At 41.4% G+C, this 18,599-nt stretch overlaps 1 protein-coding gene across 2 annotated transcripts in view; it reads right to left on the minus strand.

Annotated features, from left to right (window-relative positions):
• scube1 (signal peptide, CUB domain, EGF-like 1) overlaps window positions 1-18,599 on the minus strand; it is a 198,383-nt gene that overhangs the window by 21,373 nt on the left and 158,411 nt on the right. Inside the window, exons 7-8 of one of the 2 annotated variants that reach the window (XM_062482844.1) lie at window positions 17,757-17,846; window positions 3,659-3,775 (exon numbers count right to left, since the gene is read on the minus strand). In XM_062482844.1, coding sequence (XP_062338828.1) covers window positions 3,659-3,775; window positions 17,757-17,846 — 207 coding nt within the window. The remainder of the gene's footprint in view (window positions 1-3,658; window positions 3,776-17,756; window positions 17,847-18,599) is intronic. The other variant, XM_062482845.1, reaches the window with a different exon arrangement.

The following is an 18,599-nucleotide window of genomic DNA, read 5'->3' on the forward strand; positions in this document are numbered from 1 at the left end:
GCGGTTTGTCAGTCTGCTTGCCATCACCTTTTTTATTTGCCTGCTGTCTGTCTCTGTTAATAAATACATGTCTGTCAGTCAGCTAGTCTGTCTGTCTGCGTGGTTGTTGGGAAGATGTTGGAACTGGTGTTCAAAAATGTATCTCTGTGTAAGCTGAGCACTGTGTTGAACTCTAGTAAAGACTCTCTCAAAGATTTAGGGTTCAGGTATCAATTAACATCAGCCTTAGGTCAACACAACACTGTTGAGCATTTATTTAGTATTGGTAATTGTTTATTTAGCGGTGTTCTAAACAATCAAGTATTATTGAGAATATCGGAGTGCATCTTGACCCATGACCTATGACCTCTGGGTGTATGAGGTCAAATCCTGGGGTTGCCTAGTGCACCATTGTTCCAACAGAGAGACAGAGAGAGAGTGGATGCCAAAGAAAAAAAGGGAGAGGTAAAGAGAGTATTCAAGAGAAAAAGACAGAGAAAGTGAGTAGGAGAGAATTTGAGAAAATAAACCTCCTATTGTCACACAAACGCAGTTTACCGGGGGATAAGAATCACTCGGTTAGAGGAATTTGGAAGCCTTCCCTCGCCCGCGTAAAGCTCACCTCAGGGCTATACGGCTCGCTCCCTCGCTTGGGGAGGCAGAGAGAGAAAAAAACAGCCATACAGGAAAAAAAGGTGTGTAGTTTTACAAAATATTTACAGTAAAAAAAAGCAATTAAGTGGAATGCACTGACTGAAACATGAACTTTTCCAAATAACCGGGGGAGTGCAAGGAGGAGGAGGAGGTCTAGTTCACTATGTTTCGCGAAGGTCCCCCTCTGGGTTTACTGGCTAATGTGTCCAGACGTCATGTCCGAGCCCAGCGTGTATGTACTCGAGGGTTATCCTCCCGCGCCTCTGTTAGCTTTGTCTCTAAGGGCTCTATTGTCGGATCATAACAAGGACGCTAACCGTTGCGTTTCAGCCTAGAGCATCAACTCTCTTTATATTATTTATTCATTTTTTCCAAGGGGATGCCCTGATGCTGAGTCATGTGAAGAGACTGCCATGGCATTCGCATGGTTTTCTGAAGAGATTACAGTGTGTGTTTTGGGAAGAGGACTCCATGACAAAGTCATAGCAGCCTATTAAATAAGTATTATAGTTTTCATGGTCGTTTGATTGGATTATGAGTTTGTTAGTGTGTGTTTTTACGTGTGTGTTTGTGTGCGCAGGGAGAGGAATGCAGGCCAGTGAGGACGTGTCTAAGGTGCCCATACAAGCAATGTGCAGCTGAGCAGCTCTGTCTCACTGCACCGACCACACACATGCGGACACAGGCAAACACTGCACAAAAGCACACATATTGCTTGCGCCATTGTTAACCATCTCAGACATACAAACGACATAGACGTTAAAACACACACGTCCATAACTCATCCACCCCCCAACAAGCACCTTCTAATCAAACATCTGGAAACGGTTCACAAACACTCCCCCCCCCTCTCTCTCTCCACCCGCACGAGAGCCTTGTGGTGAAACACCTCCTGCATCAGTGCATCTGTCATTGGAGAGAGGGAGAGCTGCCTCGTCTGTCAGGGCAGATGAAAGAGCATTTATCAGACACGGGGGATTTAAACATGTCCTAAATAGTTTATTTTGAAATGATTATGTTAGAGGGGCCAGACGGAGCATGTCCCTGTGGACCTGGCGCCCCGCTGAACACACACGCACGTACACATGCACGCACACAGGAGAAGGAAATTAGACCACCTCACAGTGAAGCGCTTTCCTCCCCCACTAACAACTAACAACTACTTTCAGAAAACCACTAAACACTAAAAATCTATGATACGATAGTCTATACAACACAATCAGCCATGTCTCAATAGCTACGAAATGGAGTTACAGTGTGTACAGTGTTTGTGTGTACAGTATATGTGAGTGTGTGTGCATACCTGTGTGTATGAATAAATGTAAAAAGGAATGCGTGCTCTGTGTGTCTTTGTGAGCGAGTGCATGCCTACCAGTAGCAAATGGCAGTGTGTTTTCCTGCCAAGGTACCCAGGTGATGGAGAGTGATAGATGTCCCTCGGCCCACATCAGGCCCATCAGGTGGGATTTATGGAGCCCAGGGGCTTGCCTTAGCTAAATTATCTGGGCGGGACACAACCGGACTGTGGCCCTATCCATCTTCTCCATTCAACTCTACCCTCTCCCCACCTCCGCCCCCTTCACAAAGATTTTTTCATTATTTTGCATCATAAATGTCGGGCTGTCAGATGGGCCACAAATCAACATACAGACAGACAGACAGACAGACAGGGTGGAAATCCATCAAGCTGCAATGGAAAAGCAAATGTTCTACTCTGGTATATTGCTACTACTCTGTTATACTCATAGACACAGTCTGGTAAGATACAGAACATACTGTGTGAGACTCTGCAATGTGTTTCTCTAACGTGTAGCACTATCTCAGTGTGTGTGTGTATTCTTGCATTTATGTGCAAGCATACACACATGTATTTGTGTGAGTGAGAGACAGAGCACCAGCGTGGGCCTCACTGTTCAAACAGCTCAAAGTTTGCCAATGCCCCATCTGCATGCTGGGCATAGACAGTATTTCACACACCCACATGTCACATTCTACAACTGTGACGCCAGATTCACACACTCACACACACATACACACACACAACAATGAGTGCATGGGTACATACAAAACAACGCACAATGATAGAATTGCACTCACAGAACTTGACCCAGACATACAGTTTCAGTTTCAATGTTCGCATGACCCATACCTTGTTACCATGATAATGTGTAGTTCTTACTTGAACATGTCTGTGACGTGAGGTTGACCTTGGTGGTCACTTTCATCCCTCTCTCAATCTTCAGGAGATGGGGTTGGAGCCAAGGGAGAAGATGGGTTCAAATGAAAACTGAAACCTTCAGAGATAAACAAGAAGCCCTTCTAATTTAATTGAGAAGATCCAAATGAGTAACTCTCTAGCCTACGCAATCTGATTCAGTTTCCCATTGTCATACAGATCCAACGGCAGGTGTATTTCAACAGGCTGAGTTATCTACCTTGACCTCAGCAACTATACAAAGGGCAAAGGTGGACACTTCAGCCAATTGAGATCCAAATGATTTTTTCTGATAGGTTTGCTTGTGTACCCTGCCCAGCTTTCAACTGGCAAGATCCTGGGGTCAGAGAGATTCAGTGCCACGTGAGTTGGTTTACAGCAAAGCCACAGACAAATCTCATCTGTTTACAGGGGAGCACAGCCACAGTCTCGGACGTCACCAGTAAGAACGCTGGAAACGGAAAGGTAGGGCAACAACAACAACTGCTACAGACCACTCATTCCCCATGCCAGAGGAAGTGAGACGGGCCATGATGTTTGTCTTGGCTTCCAATCTTTCAGAAGGCTCTCATTCCGGCCTCTGATAACGGACCGCCTCCGTTAAATGCCTCTGTCAACGAGCACTAGCCCCTGACCGTGTGACCCTACAATAGCTCTATATATCACAACCCAAACAGTTCACCATCCAGTGCTGTCCTTTCACCTGTCTAGGCTCCAATACTGTACCCTGCAACGACAGCTTTGTCAAACAGCACGACGCGTCAAATGAAACACACTGACCCAACCAAACATAAACACACTGTCACTGACCTTTGCAGGTCTTGCCGTCGGGTTGCAGGGTGAATCCGACAGGGCAGCTACAGCGCACCCCTGTGGCGGTATCCTTACACGTCCGGTCGCAGCCGCCGTTGTTCACCGCACAGGTTTCTAGGTAAAGGGATGGCAGGAGAGGGAGAGCGAGTGATGAACAGAAAAAGAGGGGAAGGGGCGGGATGAGGTAGGGATGGGGAGGGGAGGCCCGTTAACACATTGATGCTAACCCACTAACGTGATGCAAATCTAAGGAGCAGTGTGTACTGCCTGAACCAAGAAAGAGACAAAAGACAGGGGAGACAAGTTGGGTTGAGAGAGGGCTACATGCATAGAGGGAATACAAAACACACACAAACAAGGAGGATGTATGTGTGTATGAAGAATTTTCAAACCACTATGAGAAGCCTCATGAAATTCTGGCTATCCTTGTACAGTGACAGATTGTTTAAAAAGAGAGTTCAGATACAGTTTACAGTAAATTACAAACATCATAAACATAGAGGATTCTTTGAGCATAACTAATAAGACTATGCACAGTAGACAACATTTATGTAAAAAAAAATGAAACACAAACAAATGAGGCTGATTTTATCAATATATTTTGCAGAAAATGTAGCCCAGTTTCCAAAACACGGCAAGAAAACATTTGGTCAATAATGGAAATGTTAGCCTAAGTAAAGAGAAAACTTGAAACAGCAACTGTGTTTTTTTTTCTCCCCCCTTATAAAATCTTTCTTGCACGTGGCACTGATAAGGTTTGCACAGACTTGAAAATCTCCCAAACTAATCCGTGAGCAAACACATCCAAACGGTGACTGAATCACCTGCGCAGCCTACTGTTGTCATAGTAAAGCCTGGCTCCAAGATCTCCAATAGACTGCAAGTAGTGCTGAGTGGGGCGAAACCTGACACATAACACTATATCCATATAAGGTTCAATTTAACCTTAAGTTTACGTCAAGTGAGGATTTGGGGGGGGGGGGGGCTGGTGTCTCCCTGGGTAGAGCGTGTACCACATAGGTTCGATTCTAGCCTGGGCTATTTCCTATATGACATCCCAGTCTCCCTGTCTTTCCTGTCTCTAACTGTCATTAAGAACATAAACAAAGCAGAACATGCAACAACAACAACAAAAATACTTTCAAAAAGGGTTTGGATGTCAAAAACAAATGGCCTCATTTAGATATAAACAGGTGAACTAACCTGAGAATAATACCAGGAAGTAATATTACTTCCTGGCACCTATGCAGAGGGGTTCAGCGCGGCAGTGAGGTAAGTGGGGAAGGGGGATTAGAACCTACAGACCTACTTGACATGTCCGGCTCCACTACCTCCTAGAACATATTGCTGTTTAGAGAATGCAGTCTTGGACCATTTAGCCATTTAGTTTGGAAGGAGAGGAGAGGTATCCATCTTCCAGGGAACTTATCTGATGAAGTGCTGTAGGGTAAGACAATGGACTGCTGCCTACTTTTCACTGTGCCTCAACAACGCGTGTACGCGATGTGTGTATATGTGTGTCTGTGTATAATATGTATGTGCTTTGGAAAGTGTGTGTGTGTGTATGAGAGCTGGGGTAATGGATCACAGTGATTTATAGAGATCCTGGAGGGCCCTATCATTAGACATGTGTGAGTACAGTCCTGCCTTGCGCCCCTCTCCTCCACGCTCTAGCCCCCGGCCAGGCACAAGCACAAGAACTCAGACATGCCAACGTGACACATACACACACTGATTGATGTGGACATACCTCCCCACTACCCCCACCCCATACACACACACACCTCTTCACAGCAGACCCCTCCTTTGCCCCCTACAGCTCCACCCACATATTTACGTCTCTTCATCCCTTCTACCACTTCTTTGATGTGTGTGTGTCCGTGGGTAAACCCTCACTCTGGGCCTCATGTACTAACGCTATTGTACCCACTTCAGGTGTATTTGTTTCGCAATTTGCCCGTAAAAGCATGGCAAGGTATTTACAAACATGCCGCACTGAGATAAAAGCGCAGACTGCCTTTTCGCGGGAACTGAAAATGGCAAATTGCGCTTTTTCCGTGTCATGCATATGCATTCACGTGAGGGTCAAGGGGAAAGTGGGAGTTTCCCATAAAAAGATGGGAGGGGATCCCTTACAAAAAATAAGTATATTAAAGTATACTATAAGTATACTAAAATATGGATAGTACACTTTTAGTTCACTTTTGATATACTTTTAAGAAGTATACTTAGAAAATAGTTCACTTTTGATATACTTTTAAGAAGTATACTTAGAAAATAGTTCACTTTTGATATACTTTTAAGTCTGCTTTGAAAATAGTTCACTTTTGTAAGAAGTATACTTAGAAAATAGTTAACTTTTGATATACTTTTAAGAAGTATGCTTAGAAACAGAAAATGGCATACATTTCTTCTGGAGTAGGATGTATGTTTTCTATTATTATACAGCAAAAACAGTCAAATTAATTTTAAAGTACATTACAGGTTACATTTTTTAGATCCATCTCATTCTAATTATTCATGTCTATGAAAATCTATTATGCATTGCACATTGAATCTTTTTTGGTACTGAAGCTGTAACCTTAACCCTTGTGTTATCTTCGGGTCATTCTGACCCATCAGTCATTGTGACCCACCGTCGTATTGCGACAACTTTACCGCATACAAAAACAAAGTGAAGCATTTTCTTTTAACCGTTGGGCTGTCTCAGACCCCCCACATTGCAAAGGTTAAAATAAAATTATTTGTTTTTGTTTTTGTATTGGGTAAAATTGGGTACACACAACGATGGTTCGTTATGAACCTTTGGGTCATGTGACCTGAAGGCAGCACAAGGGTTAACTTTTCAAAATCCTGTTAAATTTGCCTGAAAACGCCTAAACAGCATACCCAAAGTAAATTGAAAGCTGTTCTTGAACCATTTGGAGTACATGCATGTAAATGGTCTCTTTTGAAAGCTGACGCTCTGAAGTTATTTCCCCTATTGTCAGGACCCCTGTCAGTCCTACTAGTGTTGAGTAATAGAAGCTTGAACACAAGGAAAGTGAAAGTTTCTATTTCCGCCTAGATTTTGTTTTGAAAACAGATGCCTGAAGAGGCCTAGAGGTGGTAGGTATTAGCTGGAAGACTAAATTGGACCACAGGTTGAAGCCTTACCCAATTCAAATCACACACAACATAATACCACAATATATTCATATTTGACACATGTTTTTATAAGAGTACACCCAGGCGTTTTCTAAAAGGGCCTTTTGGAGACTCCAAAATGACCCTTTGTAACCAAGGTCAAATACTTAGGATAAAAAGGTATTATTTTTCATAATTGTTATCTCTAATGAAAGGTGGTACTTAGAACTATCATATACAATAGCTAAATCCCTAATTAGTATTACTGAAACACAAAAACTGAAGCATGAACACATTGGAGTGCTTTATCTGATTCCCAGGATTGGCGCACAAAGAACACTGATTCTGTCAACCATATTGCGCAATTGACTTATATTTTGAAGGCTCCACAGAGACATACAAATGAGGTATTAGCATTTCAGAGCCCGTCAAAGCCAGTTCGAGAAATTTGTTTAGAACGAGTGTGGGGTGGGGTGGGAGGGGGGCAGGACGCACAGACCTAGTTGGCTTTAGAGGGCTGTCAACGGGGCATGGAAGCTGCTATTGGGTCAAACAAGGTGTCAATCGAAAGGGGAGGGTTCAACGGACATTTTGATGCCTTCATATCGTAAATACTCCGTTGCTAACCGGAGAAAAGAACACTTATGTGAACAAGTTGTTTCTTCCGTCGGCTAACTTGCATAATGAAACAAAGGATAATGGCTATTCATGAATGTAAAACATTGTATTTGGACGAATTACTTTACATGGTTAGATACTTTGAACCCTTGGGAATGTACGCAGATGAATTTTTGATGTGTTGTTTGCATACCTGGACGACACTGAACCTTTGAGGGTAAGTAGAGACGTTTGGCTTTGGTGTTGTTTACAAAGTGGTGACTGGACAAAGATGTTGACTAAACTTGTTGTTGTCACTCAATCTTGAAATGGTTTACATATCTACAAGCACAAGAATCGTAGCTTTCCAATGATGTATAACATGTGTAGTAGTCTAAAACATTTATTTATTAACATTTAGTGCGTAGTAACTGGGGGAGGAGGGGGCAGTGTTTCGGGCCTGCGGGCGGGCCTGCACGAAAAACTGCCAAACATTCTGAAGCCCTATAATCTTATACTAATAATTATCAATTGGAGTATTAATGGAAAAAAAGAAAAAGCTACTTGAGAAAGAAGCAGACAGAAGGGTTGCATTATGCATTTGAAGGTTATACTGTCAAACTGACTGAAGAACGAAATAACGACGTGAAAAAATGAAGATAGGGTGGCTCATTGGCTGGTCAATTCCCATGATGCAAGGCGGTAAATAGTGTTAAATTTGTTGATAAGTTTGCCGTTTGTTCGAAATACAAATGGAACTTCATGAATTTAGTTTTTTAAATGTGTCTGCTTAGAATGTAGTGTTTTGTTGCATGTTCATTGTTATGGTGGTTTACCATTGTAACCATGAGTTAAATTACTGTTACGTTTCATAAGAAGAGCTGGATTCTATAAACGTCAACGTTTGCGCAGTAAACAGCTTCTTTCAGCTAAGAAACTGCAGCGTAACTTTGCAAGGGCCCTAGTTCTTGCTAAGTGACTTATAATTTGAGGGGCTCCTAAGCATTATAATATATAAGTAAGGAATAGTAAAATTTAATTTATTAAGTTTACTTCTTGAAGTACTTGAAAGTGCACTTAAAAGTATTGCAAAGTATACTTTGAGGCTCTTTAGTTCATGAAGTATACTTCATGAACTGAAAGTGCACTACACAGGTTACTTTAGAGTATTCCAAGGTGTACTTTTAAGTACTTTGGGAAGTATACTTGGTGAACTGAAAGTGCACTACACAGGCTACTTTAGAGTATTCCAAAGTATACTTTGAAGTACTTTAGGAAGTATACTTGATTAACTGAAAGTGAACTACACAGGCTACTTTACAGTATTCAAAAGTAAACCTTGAAATACACTATAAGTGTACTTTAAAGTGTACTAACTGACCCAAAAAGTGGGCCAATTCAGTTTACTTAGTACAAAAATAGTATATAAATAAGTACAAAAATAGTATATAAATAAGTACACTGCTAGTATACTTTAAGTAACATGATAGGATTTTTGCCACAAGGATCACACTTTTTTAGTTGAGTGAACACGAAATCATTACGTGTTACAGATTAAACAGCCATGCAATGTTACAGTTACTTGGAAAAAATCTAAGATTACATTGAATCTCCGACTCAGCGTTCACATTCCATTCCAGCAGTTGTTTAACTCCTCGCTACATTACAAATATTGGCATCAGGATCACTTCAAACAGTCATCACTGTTTTGACTTTGGTGGCTGATCCATAATAGAAAGAGAGAAGGAGGACATTTTCTTTTGCGCGTTTAAATGCTCGCAATGTACGATATAGTGGGCGGAGATAGGCGCTGATTACCCGATGACCTGCAAGTTTCGTAAATACAACGTAAACTGAAGTATCACAGCAGGCGCAATCTGCGGGTTGGCCATGGCGCTAATAACGCTATGTTTGCGAATGTACGTACATAAGGCCCTCTGTCTCCTAAGGAATAATTGACATCCCAAACCATTGACTATGGACCACTGTGGTATAAAATTCAGCAAGAAAGCAATTACTGACCTAACGCATAACCATAATTTGACCCAGTATAGTGTAACATAACTAGGTTTTCAGTCCGTCTTCTGAAACTAGACCAGACCAAATTCAACTCAGAATTTCCTGGAAGAGAGTAGTGTTTTAGGAAAAATACATTTGTGTACAATAATGAGTTGACTCGTCGTTTTAGTTGCTCTCTAACTACAGCACCCCCTCTTCTCCCTAAAAATATCTTATGTGTCTTTCCAGCACACATATGCACACACTCAAGAACATTCATCACATGCACAAAATACACCCATTATTTCCTCTAAGACTTCACCGTGGATCTGACAGTTAGGAAGAAGAATAGAGATATTATAGAGAGACAGATAAACGAGGGATTTACAAACATACACAGTTTGTATTACTATTCTCGTGGGACTTACTATTCAGTCCTATTCCAAAATCCAGTTTTTCCTAAACCTTAACCTAAAATCCTAACTTCAACCCTAACCATAGCTCTTCAACCTAAAACTATCCCTAACTCCTAACCCCAACCCTTAATGTAATTCTAACCCTAACCCCCTTAAAACCCCTCAAAGTAGCACTTAAACTTGTGAGGACCATAACAATGTCCCCACAATATCAAATTGTCCTTGTTTTACTATTCTGGACGTGACTTCTGCTCCCCACACACACATCTGCTCACACTCCTCCAACCCTAAATCTGTCTCAGCATATACACACTCCCAATGAGCAGAAGACACATGTTCTATTGATTAGTGTCTGATGAGAAGGGGGAAATGTGTGCTTTATTAAGTTGATTTATGCCAAGTCCTATCAAGCTGAGTGCAGTCTGTTATCTGAGTAAGCGGGGCACAATAGTCTTTCGGCAGCTAACAAGATCTCCTTCTCTTTGCGGTACCTACATTAGCTGTCAGGCAAGGCCCCAGCTGGAGATCACGCAATCTGCTCTGACGCACACAAACGCACACACACAACACACATACAGACCTTCACTCTCTCCCGTCGGCCACATCTTACCCTGGGTGACAGGTTTATTTGGACTCCTCAGGCAAGGTAGGTACTTTGCCACCTTTGCCTTTCACACCTTGCCCCAATATGTCCTGCACATGGTGGCTTTGTTAAGCTGGGACTCAGCCCTCAATACCTTCATTTCTATTGACTGAACATCAATCAATAATAACAATATTAACCTTCTATATTAACCACTCCTTTTGTCTTTTCCTATTGTATTTTCATTGTTTTGATGATAGATTTAATTGCCACCTGAGCTATCTTAATCAGCCTGGGTCTGGTGCTGTCCAATGGGCCGTGCCTTCAGAGTGAACTGCAGCAGAAGCGTGGAGACAACAAATGCTGTGTGTCTATCCTTCTGCGTGGTGTGTACACGTGTGTGTCTCAGAGAAGCATGGAGTGCAGTGTCAAATATAACACAAGGCTGCTGCTCCGGCCATGGCAGAAGACTGCTGCAGGACAACCACCCTACCCTGAGGCCTGAAAGACGTGAGCCACAACACGGTCATACAAATACATACACACACATACGGCATACAGAAAGATGGACACACACACATATACAGAAAGACTGACACACACAAACACATACATGCAGAAGGATAGACACACAAACACACACCTACAGAAAGATAGACATACACAGACACGGTACTCTGACATCTGCCAAGCTTTGCATTCAAAGGGAGTGGATTAAACACCCACACACATCATGGTACACTGTATAACACAGACATGTGCGATGGGAACGTACACAGCAGCAAACATGGAGGTAAGTGTGTGAGATGAGAAGCATCACGGGAACCTTGTCTGAGAGGAACAGAGTCTGGGTCAGGCAGGGTCGAAGAAAGAGAGAGAGAAAGAGATGGAAGTAATTCAATTATGGAAAATGAGATCAAAGAGAAAATAATGGGAACTGATAACAGGTTGAGAAGAAAGGAGGAGGATTACATTTATTACCTACAATACCCCCCCTCCCCCCTTCAGCTTCACTGGCCAAAAGTGGACACCTGTTGGGGTGAGATCAGCACCTGTAAGGAGAGGACTTGCCAAACACACACACACACACACACACACAAATACAGTCCCGTACTATACATCACTGTAGTAAAAAGTGTACAGAAGATTCCCTTGCAAAATAGTTGTTTTCCCTCAATGGGATAACATTCATAAACTAGAGAGGGTACAATTTCTGGGGAAATTGTAGGGTGTGCTTGCTTGCGTTGGTTGCAGATGGGTCCGTTTGTGAACTGGAATTTTTACAACTGATATTTCTGTATATTTTATATAAAAATGCCTACTTATTATTTATGAAGATTGCATAGATTTAAAAGCATAGCCTACATTTGTTGCTGCTCATGTACAATTCAAAATACAAATGTATAGAATGTCCCTGTACTTACTATAGTAGTTGCTCTGGATAAGGGCGTCTGCTAAATGACTAAATGTAGAATGAACCTAACCTATATGACTTAAACGTCACCTTAAGTTTTTCCCTTCTAGTGATATTTTCAAGCATTTAAAACTAGCCTACTCATTGCATTCATTCATTAGGAACCCCTTTGAAACAAGCTGAACCCCCTTTGAAACAAGCTATTCTAACGTGGTCACCGGCAGTATTTAGACTAGATGGAATCGCGATTCAAACAGTACCGTCTGCTAACTGAAAATATTCCCCCAAAAACATAATAAGCTTGACATTTATTTAGGGGGAAATGGTTCATTCAAAAGAAGTGGACAAGCTGACCTTGGTAAATTGTGCTACGAGCAAGCTAGCCTAGCTGCTGTTGCTATCCAAACTTCACTGAGGGGATTGTTTGAATGTGTCGGAAATGAAAAACGTTTGAAGTTGTACATACAGTTGTAAAAAAGTGTACACTAGTTGACTGAGAGACTGGCTGGATCTTGTAACATACATACATAGATTAATGTGGATTAAGAACTGAGTATATAACACGCCTGTTACTGTACCTGAGCCTGTTACTTAGCTTGTTACTGAGTCTGGTACTGAGGTTGTTACTGAGCCTGTTACTGAGCATGTTACTGAGTCTGTTACTTAGCCTATTACTGAGCCTGTTATTGAGCCTATTACTGTTACGGAAAATGCATGTTACTGTTACTGAGCCTGTTTCCGAATCTGTCACTGAGCCTGTCACAGAGTCTCAGGGCTGCCAACTTTTCCAAAAACCTTGTGTGAGATTTGGTATTTTGGGGGGCCAACCACAATTTTCCTGCAAACCACAATTCCCCCCCAGCCCCTTTTCAGGGCTGTTAGCGCGTCTATGTTGCCTCGTCTGTTACTGTTTACAACATTGTAGCAGGGCTACATGGTTGGCGTTGCCTTTTCAGCGTGAGATATAGAAGGTGTGGCGTGAGAGCGTGTGAAATGGTTGAAATGCGCGTGTCTCACGGCCAATGCGTGAGAGTTGGCAGCCCTGGAGTCTGTAGCTATAACCAGAGCCCGTCTACAGAGAGCCTGTCCACTCACTATTAAGCCCGAATGGTACAGAATTTGGTTGCAGTTGAACCAGAATTCCACTAGGGGTGATCGCGGGCGAGTGCAAAATGAATGGGAGTATATGGAGCTAGACGGCTAAATTTGTCTCTTTCGCCTGATTGTCGTTGAGTAATCTCAGATTTGATTGTAGTTTTTGCAAGGCAGTTTCTGCCTTTTGTAGATGCAAGCCTGCTGAAGATAGCCAGCATCTCGGATTTCTTTAACCAAGCCTGTTTCATTCATCATTTACCTGAGAAAGCGACCTCCGTTAGCCAGGCTAGTTTTGCCCGAGCCAGACTAGTTTTGCCCGTTCTCTCCATTCTACACTAAAAACGTCAGGGAGGACTGCCTTTTGTAGATACGAGCCTGCTGAAGATAGCAATGCCCTTACAAAAAAGAAGTATACTTCAAGTTTAATTTGTAAGTATAAAAAGTATACTATTATCATGGTACCTAAAGTATACTAGTAGTGTACTTATTTATATACTATTTTTGTACAAAGTAAACTGAATTGGCCCACCTTTTAGGTCATTTAGTACACTTTAAAGTACACTTATAGTGTATTCGAAGTTTACTTTTGAATACTGTAAAGTAGCCTGTGTAGTGCACTTTTAGTTTATGAAGTATACTTCCTAAAGTACTTCAAAATATACTTTGGAATACTTTCAATTAATGTAAGTACTTCAAGAAGTAAACTTAATAAATGTCCATTTACTATGATTTACTATAATATTTATATGTTTAGGGGCCCCTCCAACACCACCGATCTTGCATCACTTGACGAGAACGGGGGCCCTCGCAAAGTGACACTTATTATTAGCTGAAAGAAGCTAATTCCTGCGTAGGGTCTCATGTTGCTTTAATACAGTTCTTCTTATCAAACGTAACAGTCATTTAACTCATGGTTACAATGGTAAACCAGCACAACAATGACAATTACCACGCAACAAAACACTACATTCTAAGCAGAAACAATAAAACAACTAAATTCATGAAGTTACATTTGTATTTCGAAAAACTTCAAATTTATCAGCAAATTTTAACACTATTTACCGCCTTGCATCATGGGAATTGACCAGCCAATGAGCCACGCTATCTTCACTTGACGAGAACGGGGGCCCTCGCAAAGTGACACTTATTATTAGCTGAAAGAAGCTAATTCCTGCGTTTGGTCACATGTTGCTTTAATCCAGCTCTTCTTATCAAAGGTAACAGTCATTTAACTCATGGTTACAATGGTAAACCAGCACAACAATGACAATTACCACTCAACAAAACACTACATTCTAAGCAGACACAATAAAAAAACTAAATTCATGAAGTTACATTTGTATTTCGAACAAACTGCAAATTTATCAGCAAATTTTAAAACTATTTACCACCTTGCATCATGGGAATTGACCAGCCAATGAGCCACGCTATCTTCATTTTTTCACGTTGTTATTTCGTTCTTCAGTCAGTTTGACAGTATAACCTTCAAATGCATAATGCAACCCTTCTGTCTGCTTCTTTTTCAAGTAGTTTTTTCGTTTTTTTCCATTAATACACCAATTGATAATTATTAGTATCGTATGAGTATAGGGCTTCAAAATGTTTTGGCCGTAATTAAGGTTACAGCTTCAGTAACAAAAAAGATTCCATGTCCAATGCATAATATATTTTCCTAGACATGAATAATTAGAATATACAAGATTGGATCTAAAAAATGTAACCTGTAATTTACTTTCAAAGTATTTTGACTGTTTTTGCTGTATAATAAAAGAAAACGTAGTCTACATCCTACTCCAGAAGAAATGTATAACATTTTTTGTTTCTAAGTATACTTCTTATAAGTATATCAAAAGTGAACTATTTTCCAAGTATACTTCTTAAAAGTATATCAAAAGTGAACTAAAAGTGTACTATCCATATTTTTTAGTACACTTATAGTATACTTTAATAGCCTTTTTTTTTGTAAGGGCAGCATCTCGGATTTCTTTAACCGAGTCTGTTTCATTCGTCATTTGCCTGAGAAAGTGACCTCCGTTAGCCATGCTAGTTTTGCATCACTTGGTCAGGCTATTTAAAGGTATCGGTAAGTGACATTTGTGCATGGACTAATGAAACGTAAATGTACTTGGGGACTGTACTTGTACAGGGAGTCAGGTGGCTGAGCGGTGAGGGAATCGGGCTAGTAATCCGAAGGTTGCCAGTTCGATTCCCGGTCATGCAAACTGACGTTGTGTCCTTGGGCAAGGCACTTCACCCTACTTGCCTCGGGGAATGTCCCTGTACTTACTGTAAGTCGCTCTGGATAAGAGCGTCTGCTAAATGACTAAATGTAAATGTACTTGTCCAGAAATCCAGTGGCCAGAGATATATGATGACCTGATTGACACTCCAAGTGTAATATACCCGGGAGAAGTTCGTCTTTTGCATCCGACATGCGCAGTTGAGCATGCTTGACAGTTGTGTGACGTAGGGTGATAATTGGTCTATAACTGAGCCTGTTAACTGCAAAGTAAACAAATGGAATAAAAAGAAGAGGAGCGGTGGATGAGACCCAGCAGAACAGGGCTGCTTTAGGCTCCCAAGCTTTAAAAGGGGAGTGCGGATGGTTTTAGTCTGGAATTAGGGGGGTTGGGTTATTACCAGTTTTAGTATGATTTTAGTGGTTAGTCTGGTTAGTGATTACTCAGAGACATTGTGCACAGCAAGTGTTTAAAAAAAGAGTAATGGTTTAATTCTTTGACCTGTTCAAATGACTTGCTGTCTGTTGATGGAAGGGTCTTTGTAAATTAGACTTAACTCTTCAGGTAACTGGAGCCAAAACATGCTTCTCCTCCTGCATAGCATACAGCAGTTTTGATGAGATGTTATTATGATGATATGTGTTTCTCACTGATAGACTCCAGGGAGACACAGTTGAGGTCAGGCAAGGACACACAAATGAGAGACAACGGAAGAGGGAGGAAAACAGGATGGAAAGACTTGGGTACCTATTCCATCAAAAACTGTTAAAGGAAGATTTGAGACTGAGCAAGATTTGAGAATGGTCAAGATTCTCCACGAGGCAGCAACAAAAAAAATACTAAAAAAAATACAGTTTTTTCTAATAACATAGGAATGCTTTTTACTTCACACTGCGTCCTCCTGACTGGAGATTTTATTGAACAAGGGCCCATAAAATACTTCACTATGTAAGTCTGGACAACAAATACTGGTTGTCCCCTTGAACAATTGCCCTAATCACAGCAAAATATAGAACAGATATGGATTTCTTCCTCTTGTAGGGTAAACCTGGAGACAAATTTAAAGAAAGGTTGGGTTTGAATTGAAGGGAAGTAGGGTAAGCCATACGGGATACCTCATGGAATGACTGCATGTTCAACATTTAGCTATTCTATTCAGATCACTATTGATTCAACGAAAACCTTTTGGTTGAAGCTTTCTTTGAAAGTTTATAAGCATTGTCAGAATTACAAATAAATGCTTAAGATGTACCAGCTGCATTTACATCAATGTCATGTTGTAATTTCTCTGAGTACATTGAAACATTTTGGATAGATCAGAATTACCTATTTTTCGGAAATTAAGCCGCATTTTCTATAAACCAAACCCCACCAGAATGGGAGCTTTGTGTTTGTAAATCGGAGTATAAACCGCACTGGAATATATGCCGCACTTGATACGGGAACAATGATACCAAGTTGCCAAGCAATGCACAAGTAAAGGCGATCTTACAGTAGGGTGACCAGACGTTCTTTTACCCGGACATGTCCTCTTTTACCCGGACATGTCCTCTTTTCGAGACCTAAAAAATACGTCCGGCAGGGATTCCAAAATCGTCCGGGATTTTGCCTCGTCGATGCGATTGCAATTGCGGAATGCAATACACTACTACCCGCCCGCCACAACGAAGTGTCCTCTTTTCACAAACTCAAATCTGGTCACCCTATCTTACAGCAGTGTGTAACACACTTCCGTTGTTGACAGCATGTCCAGAAATTAGCTAGCTTGCAAATCCTGAGATAGCCTACCGAAGTTTAATTCGCCAATGTCGTTAGCGATGCTAGCTAACGTTAGTTTGCTAACGTTAGTTTGCTAGCTGTATATAACATTTCACTGGGTCTTGCAGCTGTTTGATTTACAGAAATAATTATGAAATGTTTCCAAGCCCTGATAGTGTAACTGAGACGACACAGTAAATAAGTCCTCTTTCAAGTAATAAGCCCCCGTTCCAGTGTTCAGCATTAAATTAGCTGCACAGTCTGTACAGATCTTGGGACAAAGCCACTTTTTTTGTTCGAAAACCGGTCTATAAACCACTTCAAAATATAATCCGTACAACCACAAAAAAACTGTGAAATCGGGTACAAGCCGTGGCTTTATTTCCGAAAAATACGGTAGTCTATATGAGTGGACGTGCACAATAAATGTTTACACCAAATAGTAATTTGCGTCTTCAAGTAATTTAAGTACCTTGACCTTGTCCCCCATTTTAAATGTAGGCTATTTAAGGAGTGTCTGTCCTATCTTTGAAGTCTTATCTAACCGTGAAAACAACTGTTAGTTCTTAGTAGAAACCTAGAGCATGAGACATACTTTAGGTAAAGGGACAAAGAGCTGGAAGGAGTATAGCAATCAGTGTTTCAGTTTGTATTTTCACTATATTTTAGCCTATATAAAAATGATAAGCTTAGGGGTTGACCATGTTGGTAAGAAATATTAAATCAAATGGATCATTCATAAAAAATGGTTTTACAAAAAAAACGTGTACATTTAAAAAGACAAAATAAAACTACATAAAAAGAGAGGAAAGTGGGATACAAGCACAAGCGCCATGGCAACACATAGAAAGAGGAAGAAAAGAGTTACCCATAAGTAGCCGCCGTTTCACCCGCTTGTCCACATCAGCTACTGAAGTGGCATTGAACTCAGAGCTCTCAATTGCAGCCTCATCTCTCTCTAAAACACAAGTGACAAGGGGACAAACAGTGAGCAGTAAGGTTAATGAGAAGCCCAATGTCCAATCGCCCGGCCTCAGGCCCCTGCCCACACCTCTTGGCGTATGAGTAAAAACCAAAGCCAAGAAGCAAGAAGCCATGAAGAAGCATCAAAATCCCTGTTAGTGTTAATCTCCCCAACCCAAAAAAACAAATTGAAAAACCCTGAACCCCAAAGCAAAAGTTGTTATTAAAAATCAGTGTCAGTCTTTAGCTGTGGGAGGATGAGGATTGTGTTTGGTGGAGGTCAGGGGGGGTATTAAAAAACGAAATAATTCAATACACAATTATAATAATTAGTCGTGGTGGGGAGTGGGGAGTTTAGAAGTTCGTTGTTTGTTGCCACCGGTGCTGTTTCTGTCTTCCATACCAAACGGCCCCACAGTGTCAGCAATGATTCCCTCACAACAGCACAAGAGTACAGTACAGTACAGGGGAGAAAGAGTAATAGGAGGAGGACAGAAGATGAGCAAAAACAGTTCAAGACAAGCTGCAGAAATGTGGAAGGGGGTTGGGTGGAGGGGTGTGATGTGAGTAGGGATGTATGTGGAAGAGGTAGGGTGGAGTGTGAAAGAGGTAGGGTGAATGGGTGTAGGATGGAGGAATGTGAAGAGGGGTTGGGTGGAGGGGACAGGGTGGGGTGTGCAAGAGGTACTGTGAATGGGTGTGGAGGGGGTAGGGTGGAGGGATGTGAAGGGTAAAGGGGGTGAAGGGT

The sequence above is a fragment of the Osmerus eperlanus genome, chromosome 17, assembly GCF_963692335.1.
Source record: "Osmerus eperlanus chromosome 17, fOsmEpe2.1, whole genome shotgun sequence".
Classification (NCBI taxonomy): domain Eukaryota; kingdom Metazoa; phylum Chordata; class Actinopteri; order Osmeriformes; family Osmeridae; genus Osmerus; species Osmerus eperlanus.